Genomic DNA, 16,451 nt, shown 5'->3' on the forward strand with positions numbered 1-16,451 from the left:
TTGCACTATAATGATGTAATATGACAAATACTACTTCAATGGCAATCATATTTGCAATATATAAATTTATCAAAGTAACACTTTATACACCTTAAATTTAAAAACTGTACTGTGAAATTTATTAAATAAAAAAAAGAGAAGAAAAAAACTCTCCTTAGCTTTCACTCCAATCTATTCACTTAGTTGCACTCCTAATAACTTGAGCTTTGTGGGTGCATAAACTGAAATAGGATAGAAGCAGCACATTTGAAGAAACCTGGGGTTGGGAGATGAAAAATAAATATATAGCTGCCTAGCACATAATATCCTCCTAAAAACAGGGATTACAAGAGTGAACCGGACAGAGATCAAGAAACACCAGAATACCGGCTAGAGTTTTTCTTCACCTAGATGGTAAATGATGGATAAACACTAAGGAGTTTGGCTGCTCTACGGGGAATATCTTTTATGACACTTCCTTTAATTCAGGTCCAAAAATTTTCCAACTATGCTCCATTGCATACTTCATCAAGCCACTCATGTGATGTAATTTTTGGATATATGTAGATTTATTTCCTGGAAGACTGAGATATTCAGTGATATCTGAAGGGCCGGAAAGGGCAGTGATGATAACTTTCTGAAGCACACTATAAAAAGAAGATGGGAATGGAAAATAAACCTCTTTCATAGGATTTGAATGTAGTTTCGCTTAAAGGAGGATGTGACTCCTGTAGAAATGAAAAGTAGACTCAGTGCTATCATAACACTGTGTGTGTAGGTGGTAATGAGCTTGAGGATTACAGTTTACACAGTGAGAAGAGAGGGAGGGAAACTTGGAGAGTAGATATACTTAGCATTTATTTCAAAGAGTATCTTAACAGTACTGAGTTTTTTAAAAACATTTTTCATTGTGCTCCCCATTAATCAATAGAGAATCAAAGATCCATCTTCTTGGGGTCATAATTTTAGAAACCACTTAGATGGAAGGAAATTAGAGAAATTTATAATGTGTTCTATGAAGCTACGACAAGCCTGATTGATTGGGAACAGCCTACAGAACATTTAAAAGGACTCATTTGTGCATTTGAAGATTAAAATACTGATAGAATTGGTTTGATTTTTCTGAAGCATAATTTTAATGATCAGAATGTGAAGACTCGATGTGATAATGAAATTACTTAAATAACATTTGATGGTTTTCAAAGTGAGCCTTAAACTCTCTTCCTTCATTTCCCCCCAGCAAATAGAAACATATTTATCATACTTTTTGCTTATGCTACTTCCTCTTTGGGATTTCAGTTACCCCAAATATAAAACAAAGGGGCATATCTAATAGGATGACCTACTGTATTCTCTTTATAGTATTATATACATTATAATGTAGAACAGTGCTGTCCAATAGAACTTTCTGTGATGATGTGAGCGTTCTCTAATGCATTGCCCATTATGGTAGTCACTAGATACAACTTATTACTGAGCACTAGAAATGTGGCTAGTGGGATGAAGAAGCTGAATTTTCTTTTCTTTTCTGTTTTGTTTTTTGTTTTGGTTTTCTAATTTTATTTAAGTCCAAGTTAGTTAACATAGTGTAATAATGGTTTCAGGAGTAGAATTTAGTGATTTATCACTAACATATAACAGCCAGTGCTCATCTCAACAAATGCCCTCCTTAAGGCCCATCACCCATTAATTTTAATTAATTTATAGATGCACATGAGGCTAAGAACTCCATATTGAACATTCCTTTCACAAAACTCTCTCATACTGGCACACATAAACTATTTTATTCAAATGTAATATTTCATCAAATATCCTCCTAATAAAGAATTTGTTTTGCTTTCTTTTTTAGCCTGCTTTTGGAAATACTGTGTCTGAAGGTTTTTCTCTGGATACAAAAAGATAAGAACATTAGAAAAAGATACACATCTACTCACCACTACTTAAAGATTCTAGCTATTTGAGCATAAAGAAAGGATGGCGTTTATTCTGCATACTGTATGCTTAAGGTTTAAGTTGTGAATGATGACAAATCAGTTGCACTTTTGTATGGCATGGGTTATCAAATGGCCTTGTAGTGCTAAAATTTACAGTGCTGTATCTATTGTATGCTTTCCGTAGATTCAATTTCTACATATAATTTTGCCTGGTGATGTCTCTGATTTTGAGCTATCAATTAAAATATTTTAAAAAGTGGGGCACCCAGTTGGTTCAGTCGGTTGAGCCTCCAACTTCGGCTCAGGTCATGATCTTACTCACGGTTCGTGAGTTCTAGCTCTGTATGGGGCTCACTGCTGTCAGGACTGTCAGCATGGAGCCTGCTTCAGATCCTCTGTCTCCCTCTCTCTCTATCCCTACCCCGTTCGTGCTATCTCAAAAATAAAAAACACTAAGATAAAAAAATATTTTAAGGGTGCCTGGGTGGCTTAGTCAGTTAAACATCCAACTTCAGTTGAGGTTATGATTTCAGGGTTTCTGAGTTCAAGCCCCACATTGGGCTCTGTGCTGATAACTCAGAGCCTGGAACCTGCTTCAGGTTTTTTGCCTTTCTCTCTCTCTGCCTCTCCCCTCTCACGCTCTGTGTCTCTCTCTCAAAATTAAATAAACATTAAAAAATTTTTTAAAAAAGTATTTTAAAATCATCTTGGAAATTAAAATAAATTTAATTGTATCAACTTATGGAAAAAATATGCATCATTGTCCTTTCTCTTTCTTATGATTGTGCTAACTACTATCTCTTTTCTGTTCATTTGGACAATTGTCACTGAAACTACTACAACCAAATGAATACATTACGGGGAGCAGAAATATATGGTTTATTAGACTCTGGAAGAAAGTACTATTAGATGTATCAGAGATAGAAAACTTTCTTATAAAACAATTTGCCTTTTGGTTTCTTAATTCTCATCTATGCCTCCTCCACAGCATCATGAACTATTTGAGACTCAGAATGTCTATAAGAGATTAGCTTTGTTGTGCCAAAAGAATAAACAGAACAAAAGAACTCATTGGCTTTCTTTTGATTCTTTTTTTTTCCTTTTCACATCCATATATCAAACTTGCTCTTGCTTACATATGAACAAGCTTATTTATTTAGTCAATTCAAGGCTGGAAATTCAACTTCAATATTGTGTGTCACCTGTTCTAGCCCCAAAACATTGTCAACATAACTTAAAATAACATTAAGGACTAGACTAGATGGCAAGGCCAGCCTGCTCACATTCCCTTACTTCACAATATGGGGGAAATGCAGTTTACCTACATGATATCAATTTTGTGGTGCTTAAAGAGAAAATTATTGCAGAGTATGAACAATATTGCTTAAGTTGAAAAAACCATAAAACAAACCCAAGTTGAGTGACATATCTAAAGTGCCATATATATACTTGTTAGGAACCACTCAAATGTACATAAATATTAGTTGCTCAATCATGCCTGATTATTCCTACATATTTACACCAGTAGTAAACAGAAACATAATATTGTTATGAAGAAAGACAAAAATTCCTGCTTTCATCATCTCATGTTTATTACCTTTGGAACAGTTAAACAATATGCAGGCAGTTTGAATCTTTAGGAGTAAGGTCACACAGAAAGGTTTTTTGCTACTTCTTCCTTTTAGGAGAATCCATTAAGTTATATTTTAATAGTTTGCTTTAAGAAATTTAATCCCTAAAGCTATCTGTAGATTAAAGGTGGAATTTGTTAGACTTTCTGTAGTGTGAGTAAATTTTAAGATGATGCGGCATCATAAAACATCCCTCATAAAAAATTGTTTATGTAATTGATGACAGAACACAGAAATCCATATTCACAGTTTGCTCTATGAAGCTTCACAAATGAATGAGATGACTCATCATATTCTGAACAGAAATCATGTTTTAATTTCCTGCTATGTTAAAAGAATGCCCTATTTCGAACTGGTGTACTGTTGATTTATTTTCTACTTTGTATAAAGTAGTGGTGGAAATAACATGAAACAAAATAGTTGTAAGTGGAGAAAACATTTTTCTCTTTTTGTTCATTAAAGTCTTGTATATATATTATATTATGAGATAAATGCATTATTACACATCAGAATAGAGTATAAATTCATACATTGTGACCTCTGACTTTAATTAAATGGAATGCCATAAGCATAACTTTGCATTAAAAAATATAGGTGATAGGAAATCAATTTGTTTATTTCGACTTTAAACCTTCACCATGAGAAAATTTTAGGCTAAAGTAGGCTTTAATACCTTTTGTCAATGCATGAAGCAGCAGCATCCAAGTGGATTAGAAGCTTACAGATAACCAAATGGGAGAAAAAGGGAAGAAAGAACCTCCAAGGAATAGAACACATTCCTAAAATTGAACAGAAGGTTGAAGAAAGCTGGCAAGAAACATTTTAACTTCTTCTTCAATAATTATTTCAAATAGAAAGTCCTACAGGATATTTTCCATGTACCACTGCTAACTTTCTAATGCAAGCTTCTGAAAACAGAATCGGTTAGCTCTCTCAAAATTCATTTCTCCTTGCTATAGCCCATCTATCACAATTAACAAAATCATTCATTTACTGTATTTTTCTAAAATTTGAAGACTTTCAGCAGTTGAAGAAATTTTCCCTAAACTAAGAATACAAAGCCATCCATGTTCTAAGTGCATATGTTCATTTCTGTGTGTCTTTGATTGTATTCTTTGGATCATATGTTTATTCAATTTTAGTTAAAATTAACAGCTATCCATTTCTCACCTCTTGTAATATGAATACACCTTCTCATAACATTCTTCCTTTATATTCTAAAATAAAACTCTGCCCTATTCATCAAACTTTTCTCCTCCCATATATCATGTCCATCTGACAGTGATTGCTAGGGTTTAAAGAAGTTTTCCAGAGGTTTTACAAACTTCTGCTACTCTCTGGTTCAAGAAATAAGTTGTCTTTGTGTTTTAAAAGCATACCCAATGTACCACTGGCTTATGTACCTAAGTTGTAGTAATATTGTAGCTATTGTTGAGAACTGAGCGTTCCAGAGTATCAAACTTTATACTTCGATAGATCAATTAAAAATAATTTGAATCATTAAAAAAAATCATTCTTAAACACATTATACTTTTCAATGCCTTTTTAAACACAGTATATGAAACCAGTCAAACAGTTTCTTAGGCAAGTCAGTAGCACCAAAAAGATTGTTTATTGTACTGTGTTAAAATTATGTGTACTTAATAAGCCCCAGACTGGTCCAGTGGTTTACTTTTTGATGATTCCTAGTCTTCTTCCATACTTTCTTCCTCTGTTACTCCTGTGTGGTTGTTCTCCTCATAATCAGCCACTGCTACTCTTAATTAACTACCAGTTGTAACTAAACAGTTTTTTAATGTTTATTTATTTTTGAGAAACCGAGAGAGCATGAGTGGGGTAGGGAAGAGAGAGAGGGAGACACAGAATCCACAGCAGGCTCCACGCTCTGAGCTATCAGCACAGAGCCCAGTGTGGGGCTGGAACTCACAGACCACGAGATCATGACCTCCCAGACTGCAAGATCATGACCTGAGCCAAAGTCTGACGCTTAACCGACTGAGCCACCCAGGCGCCTCCTACCAGTTGTAATTTAGAGAAAGTGGTTAGGCACCATGAGATGTCCAAACCTGATAAATGATTAATATCCTTCACTTCCTAATTCTGTCAATATGCCCTGACCTGCAGGTATTTTTTTTTCAGTTCTTTGGAATAATAAAATTGATGGGCTTAATTACTGTTTTTTTGTTTTTTTTGTTTTTTTTCCTTGCTTACACATCTTCTTTTATTTCTGGAACTGAGGCTGTGCTTTATTTGGTTGAAACTGACTGTAATTTGAATACATTAAGAGAAGCCTAATCTCATTATCATTTCCAAAGAGGCTCCCAGGAAAAGGATAAAAGAGAAGAAAAAATATTTAACAGAACATATACAATATTGTCTTTCCATGTTCCTCAATAATGAACAAATAGATCCTACCTAAGTTTTACAGAAACAAATCAGTCTTCAGTTATTATTCTTCAACTGGATAAATGTAAGTGGGAATATAGAAAGTATGTCACTGTATTGTGTTTTTTCATTGTTTCTTAGAAAAGTAAAGTTTGGGGCTAGGTAACCATTCCCGTTAGCTAAAATGTATATTTAAAAAATATCCATACATTGAAGTGGTCTGCATAATTTAATTAAATCTGTAACAATACTGTGATGTGATGGACTGAAGTTCAAACTGTGGAAAGGATTTGCAGAAGATCAGTTCCTTAAAAGTTTAATCATTAAGGAGTGTAAAGAACTTCACTGAAGCATCTTCCATGTTTCTGTGATTTCACCCAGGGAAGTTGTGTCTGCAAAAACAAAAGTTGAAATTGTTAAAGCTACGAGAACTCCATAGATAAGGGGAATACCATCAACTTCGCTTGAGAAGAACTAAAACTACATGATGTTTCATTATACCTTTTATTTCTAGGACATATTTTTATTGCAAAGACAATAACACAAAATTATAATTACAGATCAAAATGCATTAAGAAGAATATCTTCAACGTATAAACTAGGTGCTTATTCTCAAGCCACAGTTCCTTTCTTTGGGTACCTGCTCTATTCTATTTCTTTTCCATTTTCAATCTTGGTTCAAGGATGTTGCCATGACATATATAAGAAAGATAAAGAAAATCTGACTACTACTTCCTGTTTATTGTTATGATAACATATTGATAATTGTTGTATATTTTGCTCAAAGGGGAACAATCATAATACTGGAATTTAAACACGGCATTTCTGCTCTTTGAGAGTTCTGTCAGTATATTTGAATGATAGTGTGTCAAAATTGTTTTAAAATAAAAAAAATTGTCAGTATAATAAAGCAACATGTGCCTTACATTCTTAAAAGTCTTAGTGCATATGGCAGCAAGGGGTAGCATAATCAATAGTCTTATTTCTACCAAATTTGATCAGGAAGGCATCCTGATTTCAATGGCCTAGAACTTGCTAACTGCATTTAGAAAAAACACCTCTCTGAATTTAAGTTGTTTAGAGCAGAAGGCTATAAAAAACTCAAAACTCAAAATTTTGGTCCAATATGTTAATGACTTGAGGAAGACATTGTGCAAATACCAGATTATCTTCCTTTCCAAAATATAGCAGAGAAGAGGTTAGCATTTGTTCTGCAAACTAGGTAACATAAAGCAGCTGTATCTAGACCTAAACTCAAAATAATAAGCAAAACTTCCACAATTAGAACCAGTTTCACTTTTAGTGTGAACACTTACAGTGAAACCCAGAAGGTGAAAACCCACAAATAAACCTGGTCTAAAAGAGCCTACATTAACTCCTACAGAAGCGGAACAAAGATTTTCACAGTCAGACATACTGCTTCTGTTTGTTTTAGAAATGTATAACCAGAGAAATTGCATCCAACAATGACAATTATACCCTGAGGACCTTATAGGTGATGAGGAGAACTTTGGTCTAGAAGTCTAGAGACCTGAGTCCTGGACGTTGCTCTGAGAGCCTGTACAATTTTGAGCAAATCAATTTCCTCTCACAGACCCAATGTCCTCATTTGTTAAAAACAAAACAAAACAAAAGGATTGGATTAAAATAGACCTTATATTCTTGAATCTCTTAGTACTTAATCCAAAAAAATATTGTACCAATAAGAAACAGTATACCAAAAATTGTTTTGAAAAGTTAAATGGAAATTAGAAATCTATTTTTATGTTTTTTATTATTCATAAACCATAAAAGATAAAACTTCACATGAGGAAGTAAAAAAGCATCTGAGAAATCCTGGTGATCGTGGCAGGAAATAATAAATAGAAACCTAATGGTTGAGCAGGTGCACTTGCAATGATTGACAAAAGAGAAAAAGAAAATATATGATGTTAAGTTTTATTCTAAACCTATTCTTCTGTGATATACCATCATGAAACTTTAATAACAAGGACAGTGATTTTCATGATACTCAACAAAGCCTATTAAATGAAGGACATAATATATTAATTTGGATTTCACCCATAGTGATTCGGGAGACATTATATTAATTCAACTACCTTTTGATAGTTTAGTAGCTCTCTGGAGTTTATATGGTCTAAAACTTCATATTAAATTATATGGAAATGAGTTTCCTGAATGATTTTTTTCTTATCATAACCTGTTTTGGCTTAATTCAGAGATACCAAATGGGATGTCCAAGGTGATAGAGAACAGGTGGAAACTGATCAAAGTTTTAATCTCAGTGTCAAAATGTTATCAATACACCAAGAAACTGGAGGATTGTGATCCTGACTTCAAGGAGTTACTTGGTTTGTAATAGCAATTAGTTAGATCTTTCTCAGATATAAGGTGGTGATTTTTAACAATCTTAAAGAGTGACCATACTTGGTATATCTCTAGATGTAAAGAAAGTCTGATCTATGTTTTGAAGATGCTACTGCTCAAAACGCACTGTTCGTCACAGTATTCATTAAGCACCCCCCCCCCCCCCCCAGTATTTGTGGACATTCAGTAACTTCATAACTTCATTGATCAAGAGCTCTGTGGACAAAAAAAGATTCTTTTAACTAAGTCATTCTGAGAATAAGAAAGTTGAAGTAAAATATTGACTTCTCATTGTGGTTTAGGGCATTTGACAAAGAGAAAAAACAGGCATGATTCAAGTTGAGAGGTTCAGGGCTAATGTGATGCTCTTGGGGACTTTGCAGATTTGGTTTAAGCATCATCTTGAGAGAAATAAAAAGCAGAGTTTTCTCTTCTGTAGCTTGAAATTGTTAAAACAGTTCCAGGTTGTCTTACCTGCTTGGGAGAGAGGATGCATTCTCTGTAGCCTTTCCTGGGAAAAAACATATTGCCTAGATTTTATGTTTAACATTTACTGTTTAAAACATATAATATGTATGGCTAAATATACTTAGTAAAATATAAGCTTAGAATTTAAGTTTTCTGGATTTGAATTCTACTTACATCGCTTACTAGCTATAAGGCACTGTGAATTAATTAATATATCTAAGCTTTTTACTTATTTGTATAATAAAATAATAATAATAATTGTTATTATTATTATTGACTACTACATGTCAGACACTATTCTAAATGTATATTGTATATCAGATTTAGTCCTCTGCACTATGTAATGTGATAGAACTTATTATTATCCTCATTTTACGGAGGGGGATTTCAGAATTTCAACAAGATCCCACAGCTAACAGATAGATGAATTAGGATTTGACTACAAAACTGACCTCTCGAGCTGGCAGTTTTACCCCTTATATTGCACTGTTTCTCAAGGCACTGGAGAGAGTAATAGGACCTACTTTATGGAACATGATGATTAAATGAAGCTATGTGTGGACAGCACTAAGTATAGGGTCTAGTGCAGAGTAAATTTTCAGAACTATAATCTAAGATGTTATCACTTGCATGTACTATGTGTCCAATACATTCTAGACTACTATATGCATCTGATTTAACATTCACAATACCACACTATGTATCACAATACAATCACCGTGTTATTATCTACGTGTACAAGACATAGAGAAATAAGGTATTTTCATGGAAACAAGATAATGAATGAGTGACAGAACCAGGATTTTGATTAGGTGTTCTGATTCCGTGCCTATACTCTTTCTGCTACATCATTCGCTCTCCTATGTTCCATGTTATCATAATTCTGGGAATGTAGTTATCGGCAACAAAATGGTGTGTGTCACTGAAATGTGTCTTCTTCATAATAGAGGGATTAGCACACAGTTATGTACATGTGAAGGTGATTTATTACATCAATTAGAATTTTAACCATTGTTCACATATTAATACTCAATAGTTATATAAGAATCTGGGAGAATAACTGAATCTTTTTTATGGTGAAATATATCTCGGACATTCTTTTGCTTCTTTAATGTCATTTAAGTTATTTAGCATCAATATATTATTGAGTACAGAAATGTTGAAAAAGTTATTTTATAACCTAGGAAATCAAAAGGGCAATTTATAAATCAACTGAATCAGTTAGCCCATGGCAAAACATTAATCAGAAGCCTGCATATATTGTTACTTTGTCAAATGGTACTCACAGTTGGAATCAATTAGCCTCTGGAATTTGAGAGACGGTTTCCACCAATCCGATCCACAGGGATACCAAATCGCCTTTTTGGATGATCTACTACTTTCCTGTAATAAACCACGTAGAACATTTCTAAGCTGAAGTCCAAGTTATTAATTAATGACTTTTGCTCCTTTATTTCTTGCAGATCTGGGCACTGTCTTTGGGAGTGGGCATACATATAATAGTTACCTTTCATCAGTGCCCACTATATGCCAGACACTATCTCTTATCCTTTCAACATCTGTTAAAGTGGGTATAACTACCTCTATGTCACATCTGAGGAATCAGAAGCTTAGAGAAATTAAATGACTTATCCAAACCAAACAGTGCAGTTGAGAGTTGGGTCTTATTAGCATATAAATTTGCTAGGTGGTTAGCTTGGGTAAGTCCCTTCCTCTCTTCAAATCTTGGAGTATTCATTTGATAATAGAAGAAGATTGAAGTCTTGTCAGTGGTTTTCCCCAATCTCTGCCTCAAAATGGTTCTTCAAGGGAAAAATGGTAGTGGGAGAGGAAAAAGTGCTGATGCCAACATTGAATGTGAAGTGCATCTCTGTTGTCTTCCCTCAGATTTTACCCAGAGACACTTGGTACACAATGGTCTATGTCTGTTACATAGTCTCTGTGCCAAATACTGTTTGAAAAAAAAAAAAAAGCTTCATTATTACAATAAAGTTTAGGGGCACCTGGGTGGCTCAGTTGCTTAAGTGTCCGACTTCAGCCTAGGGCATGATCTTGCCGTTCCCAAGTTTGAGCCCTGTATCGGGCTCTGTGCTGACAGCTCAGAGCCTGGAGCCTGTTTCAGATTCTGTGTCTCCCTCTCCCTCTCTCTGTCCCTTCCCCACTCACACTCTGTCTCTCCAAAAATACATATTAATATAAATAAATAAATAGATAAAAAATTTAAAATAAAGTTTAAAAATCCTACAAGAGAGCTTCTAGCTTGTACGTTCTATCAATTCTCTCTTTAGAAAGAAGAAACATCTTAATTTGATTTGTTATTGCCATGCTTTAGTTCTATCAAATCAAAATCCTAATGGGGAGGTCTCAGAATGCTCAGTACATGACTTTCACTGGCCATGGAGCTGTGAGAAGTTTTCCTAATGAAGATAGAGACAACTTAACCAATTTTCAACAGCTTAAAGAGTTAAAAAGATTTGTTCAGAACATTTTGAACAGCTTCTATTCTAATTATTTGCATTATATTGTCAGTATATACTACACAATTTAAACACCAAAAATTAATGAAAATTTCAATATCTATTATTTATTCCTATTATCATTGATCATGTAACTACTATATATAAGGTTATTTTTGTGGCTGTCTTGGGATTGATAAATCAGACACAGCCTTTGCTTTCGAAAACCTATAACTAAGTACTCACAGATGGGTAATGATTTAATAAAAATAAGCAGAAGAAAAATCTCTCATTTTTATTGATGCCAAATTTTTACCTTATCAGCATTCCTCATATCACTATTAAGTAAATAATTTATTTAAAAACTCTGAAAAGTATAGAGAATAATGGAAACACAGGGGATTTTTATTGCTGTGTCTTACATATAAAACATTGTATAAACACTGCTTGATTGTAATTAAAACAATAAATTTGGTGGTAATTAATATTTACCTAATGCTTTGTAGAAGCCAGGTACTATGCTTTGTACTGTGTAGACAAAGATGATAAAAATGGACATTGAACCTGATATGGCCCTATTCTCAAATGATATTGTAAGAATGAGGCCATGTTATGGGTTTTTTTTGTTTTGTTTTTACCTAATTCAGCCTTCTTTTCTGTTGATTAACATTCATCTTCATTTCCAAGTTGGCCCTTAGTTTTGCTAGTCAATGCAGGTAGCATTGTTTGTATGATCTTTATAAGGCTGTCTGCTAAACAACAGTTTGCTCAGTGGGGAGAAAGCTGAAAAAAACATATTTAGTGCTTATCCTTAACCTAGACATACCTCTGCCTCTATTCTTCAGATTTCTAAAAAACATACCTTCTTAAGGGACTCCTGGGTGGCTCAGTTGGTTTAGTGTTCGACTTCAGATCACGTTATGATCTCACAGTTCGTGAGTTCCAACCCCACGTCAGGATCTGTGCTGGCAGCTCAGAGCCTGGAGCCTGCTTCAGATTCTGTGTCTCCCTCCCTCTGCCTCCTCCCCACTCATTCTCTCTCTCAAAAATAATAAACATTAAAAAATATTTTTAAACATACTTTCTTAAGAGGTGTCTATCATTTGTACTTCTGGATTTCTTGACACTACATTGGCTACGTATTTTTTGACTTGATAATCAATGAGGAAACATGTTATCTGTCAAATTAGCATAAAATTAATGATAAAGCATCATAGGGAAATTATGTATATCAGTTGTACTTTAGGTATTCTGATGTGATTATAAATAATTACTGTTGAAAAAAGAAAATGTCTCTTTTCTATTTTGTTTTATTCATATAAGTAAATTTATAGACTTTTATTTTAAGCAGTTATTTTCCTTGTGGTAGTAAGAACAAGGCCTCCTCAAAGATGTTCACACCATAACCCACAGAATCTATGTCACCTTACATAGCAACAGAGACTTTGCAGATATGATTAATAAGGACCTTGAGATGAGAGAATTATTCTGGATTTTCTGGGTAGGCCCAATGTGGTCTAGCCTCCTTAAAAGTGGAAGATGATTGAAGAAGAGTGGGTCAGAGGGCTGCAAACTGAGAAGGACTTAACCCACCACTCCTGGCATTGATGATGAAGGAAAGGATCAAGAATCAAGGAATGCTGTGACCTTTAGAAGTTCTCAGAAGAAAATGAGAACCTCAGTCCTACAACCAAAATGAACTGAATTCTGCCAACAACCTGAATAAGCAGGAAATGAATTCTCCACTATCGTCTCCAAGGAGTGTGGACTGCTGACCTCTTGACTTCTGTATCCAGCTGGCAGATTGGGCAAAAGAGAGCACAGAGCAGCTATCAGGGAGAGATTGAGAGGCTACACAGTGGCTAGCAATCAATCATATGGCTACACTTAACTGAAAAGGAGACAGAGAAAAGTGGTATAGAATGACATATGGGGACTGTTGTATAGGACTTCTGACCTATAGAATTATAAGATAATAAATTTGTGTTGTTTTAAGTCCAGAAGTTTAAGGTAAGTCATTACCATAGCAATAAAATAGGAATATGTTTGTCTGATTTAGAGTTATGTCTAAGGGCAATTTGTTTATATATATATAAAACAATTAGACTGATGCAATTTTTACTCTTTGAACCCTTCAGTTCTTTTACTGACTACCCCACCATAACTCCAGGAAAAGGGTAAGAGAGAAGCCATCTCAGGGTCAAGGAGAGTGGTCAGGAGAAGTCCCAGACAAATAAGAAGAGGAAGTGAGAAACCAACCCCTTCCAGGTGTTTAAAGGACTGGTTGAGAAGGGGAAGGAAATGACAGCTGGGAAAAAGAGTAGTGCCACACATGTGAACTGACCTCCCAGAGCACCTGTGGGATGGATGGTGGCAGGAAAAGTAACACTTCTGCTTTTTAATTTTTTAATTTATTTTTAAAAATTTATTTATTTTGAAAGAGAGAGAGAGAGAGTCACACATGAGCAGGGAGAGGAGTCCATTGTGGGGCTCTATCTTAAGAAGAGTGAGATCATGACCTGAGTGGAAATCAAGGTCTGGAAGCTTAACTGACTGAGCCACCCAGGCGCCCCTGCTTCTGCTTTTTTAAAAGAAAACATGACAATCTATGCATCATTATAAATTAGAACAGAACATTTATTGGTTCATAGTACCAATGCATTTTTTTTTTCAAAAATAAAGGTCCAATAAATGTAAAGAGGATTTTTTTTCTTTCTTTACCACAGTTGATCTTTTTCTGCTCAAGCAAATAGGAGGCAGCTGTAGAATGGTGGAAAGCAAAATATTTTTTTTCCTTCCTTCTTTCCTCATTCCCTATGCTTTCCTTCCATCCTTTTCTCAAGATTTGATTAGCAACCAGGACATGAAAGACTCAGATTCTATTTGATTCTTCTACTTATTGATGGTGTGAGCATTTGTAAGACTGTTGTCATTCTGAGCTTGTCTTTCCTTTTTGATAAAATTTAGATACTTCTTGCTCTGTCTATCTTCCCAGCCTGGTTATTTATTTAACATACTTATTTGTAAAATAATATTTTATTGATTTATGCACAACCATATGTATTTGTTCTCTGCACTGGGGATAGAGTGGTGAATATGACATGCATTAGCTGTTAAAGCTCACATTTTACTTGAAAAAAGCTAATGAGGTAACACACCTGAAATCACTTTACACATTTTAAGTGATTCTACTATTCTTTCCCATAAGTCCTGCCCACTGGTTTTCAAACAATTTGTAGTTTACCATTTCTACAAATAAAAGCTTTATAAAAGAGATCAATGCCTAGAATGTTAGGTGAAGAACACTCTCAGTAAAGAAGTGCCCCTTCTCCATATATGGTGGCCCCTGAAAGAGCTTCCAGAACCACGTAAGGCTGCTTAGAGCAGAGTTTGAGAACCCCTGGCCAAGAGTATAAGAATGTTTTTGTTCTAGCCATAGATCTGTATTACTTTGATTCATTTTCTAAAATTTGGGATACATTTCAAATGCTCACATGTACCTTGAAATCAAATAAGAAAAATAAATAAAAGAAATATATATGAAAAACCATGCAGTAGTTACAGTTTTTAGCAATAATACAAATGAAAACAATTATTCCCATAAAGCAGATAAACCAACAACATGATCATAGCTCAGTAAGTTAAGTAATTTCTACACAGTCTCCATCCATTTAGAAGTAAAATGGCAAGCTAGTATTTATCTTAACATTTTTGCTGATAGGAAAAATATGTCCAAGTACTACACTCTATGACACATACACTTACAGGAACAAACAGTGTGTAAAACACAAATAGTAAGATAGTGAAATAAGTGTTCTTAAGACCAAAGGGGAAACTGTACTTTCTGACTACCTAGTCCCTCTTGTGACAAAATAATGGTATGACATGGTTTATCTAATCTACCTTTTTCCATTCTAAAAGATTCTGAAATAGTTTAAGGATACAAAATACCTACCAAACTAATACAAAGAGAATGGATTGGTCATTTTAAATACAACCTAAACTTCACATTGAAATATACTTCCTGTATAAAATAGGATTTTTTAAACATTTACATTCTTTGATCATTCACTTTCTGAAAAATTTTTTACACTCTAAAACAGCAGTTAGAAAACTTGTATTTAAACTTTTTATTGCGAATCACTTCACACATACAAAATAGTCTATAAATTTATCTATGTTCAGTTTAAAGAAAAATAAAATGAACATTCCTGTTGGCACCAAATTAAGAAACAATATAACCGGCCCTTGAATTCCCCAGTGTTCCTGCTTCCACACTGAATATCTTTCATGGTTCAGTCCCAGAGGTAATCTATAGACTGAATTTTGGTCTAATAATTCTCTTGCTTTTCCTTATAATCTGTATGTATTATTCAAAACTCTCTTGTTTAGAGAGGATGGTTCTAAAATTTTATTTAAAGAAATAACATATGAATTCTTCTTCTTTCAGCAAATATTTTGTGTTTTAATATTTGTCCATGTTGATACATGCAGTTTATTTTCACTATTGTATAATATTTTATTACACTAATTAATATATAAAACAGTTTATTTAGATATTCTATCATAGACAGAAAATTGAGTTATGTTCTTTTTTGTCATTATGTACTAGTCAGCTGAAAATTTTCTTATAGATGACTTTAATGTACACTTAAAGATTTCTCTAAGTATATTTTTAGAAGTAGAATTGTCAGCTGTGCTTGTACTTAATTATATTACATAGTACCAGACTGTTCCAAAGTTGTTATAGCAATTTACATACCTAAGAGCCATGTATGACAGTTCCTATTGTTTCAAATCTAGGCCAACCCTTGCATTGTCAGACTTTCAGTTTTGCCATTCTGATGTATTTGTAATTATATCTCATTGTGGTTTTAATTTGCTTCCTTTGAATAAGTTTCTTGCCTTTTCATTTGTTTATTGGCTATTTGGATTTCTTCTCTTGGAAGTGTCTGTTCAAGTCTGTTGCCTGTTTCCTATTGGTTAGTTTTTCTTTTAAATACTGATTTGTAGGAGGGTTACAACTACTCAGAATATTAGATTTTGTCAGATGCAAATATCCTTTCTCAATTGTGGTTAGTCTTTATTGTGTCTTTTATGAAAATCTTTAATGTTGTTTTTAAATTTATCAAGATTTTTACTTTTTATTAATGACTCCACTCTAATGTTATGAAGGTATTCTCCTATTTCATCCTACAATCTTTTTGTAGTTCTTTCACATTTATGTTTTT

At 33.9% G+C, this 16,451-nt stretch overlaps 2 protein-coding genes across 9 annotated transcripts in view; one reads left to right on the forward strand and one right to left on the reverse strand.

The window, feature by feature from the left end:
- Window positions 1-8,288, forward strand: part of UTS2B (urotensin 2B) — a 29,861-nt gene extending 21,573 nt beyond the window's left edge. The window contains exon 5 of the mRNA XM_042954363.1: window positions 8,149-8,288. Coding sequence (XP_042810297.1) covers window positions 8,149-8,288 — 140 coding nt within the window. The remainder of the gene's footprint in view (window positions 1-8,148) is intronic.
- OSTN (osteocrin) overlaps window positions 6,156-16,451 on the reverse strand; it is a 231,538-nt gene continuing 221,242 nt past the window's right edge. For 7 of the 8 annotated variants that reach the window (XM_042956056.1, XM_042956055.1, XM_042956058.1 and 4 more), the window contains 2 exons: window positions 10,051-10,147; window positions 6,156-6,321 (listed from right to left, as the gene is read on the reverse strand). In XM_042956056.1, the coding sequence (XP_042811990.1) occupies window positions 10,063-10,147 (85 nt within the window). In that variant the 3' untranslated portion in view covers window positions 6,156-6,321; window positions 10,051-10,062. Of the gene's footprint in view, window positions 6,322-8,770; window positions 8,808-10,050; window positions 10,148-16,451 lie in introns of all 8 variants that reach the window. The other variant, XM_042956057.1, reaches the window with a different exon arrangement.

This window comes from Panthera leo, chromosome C2 (assembly GCF_018350215.1).
Source record: "Panthera leo isolate Ple1 chromosome C2, P.leo_Ple1_pat1.1, whole genome shotgun sequence".
In the NCBI taxonomy this organism is placed as follows: Eukaryota; Metazoa; Chordata; class Mammalia; order Carnivora; family Felidae; genus Panthera; species Panthera leo.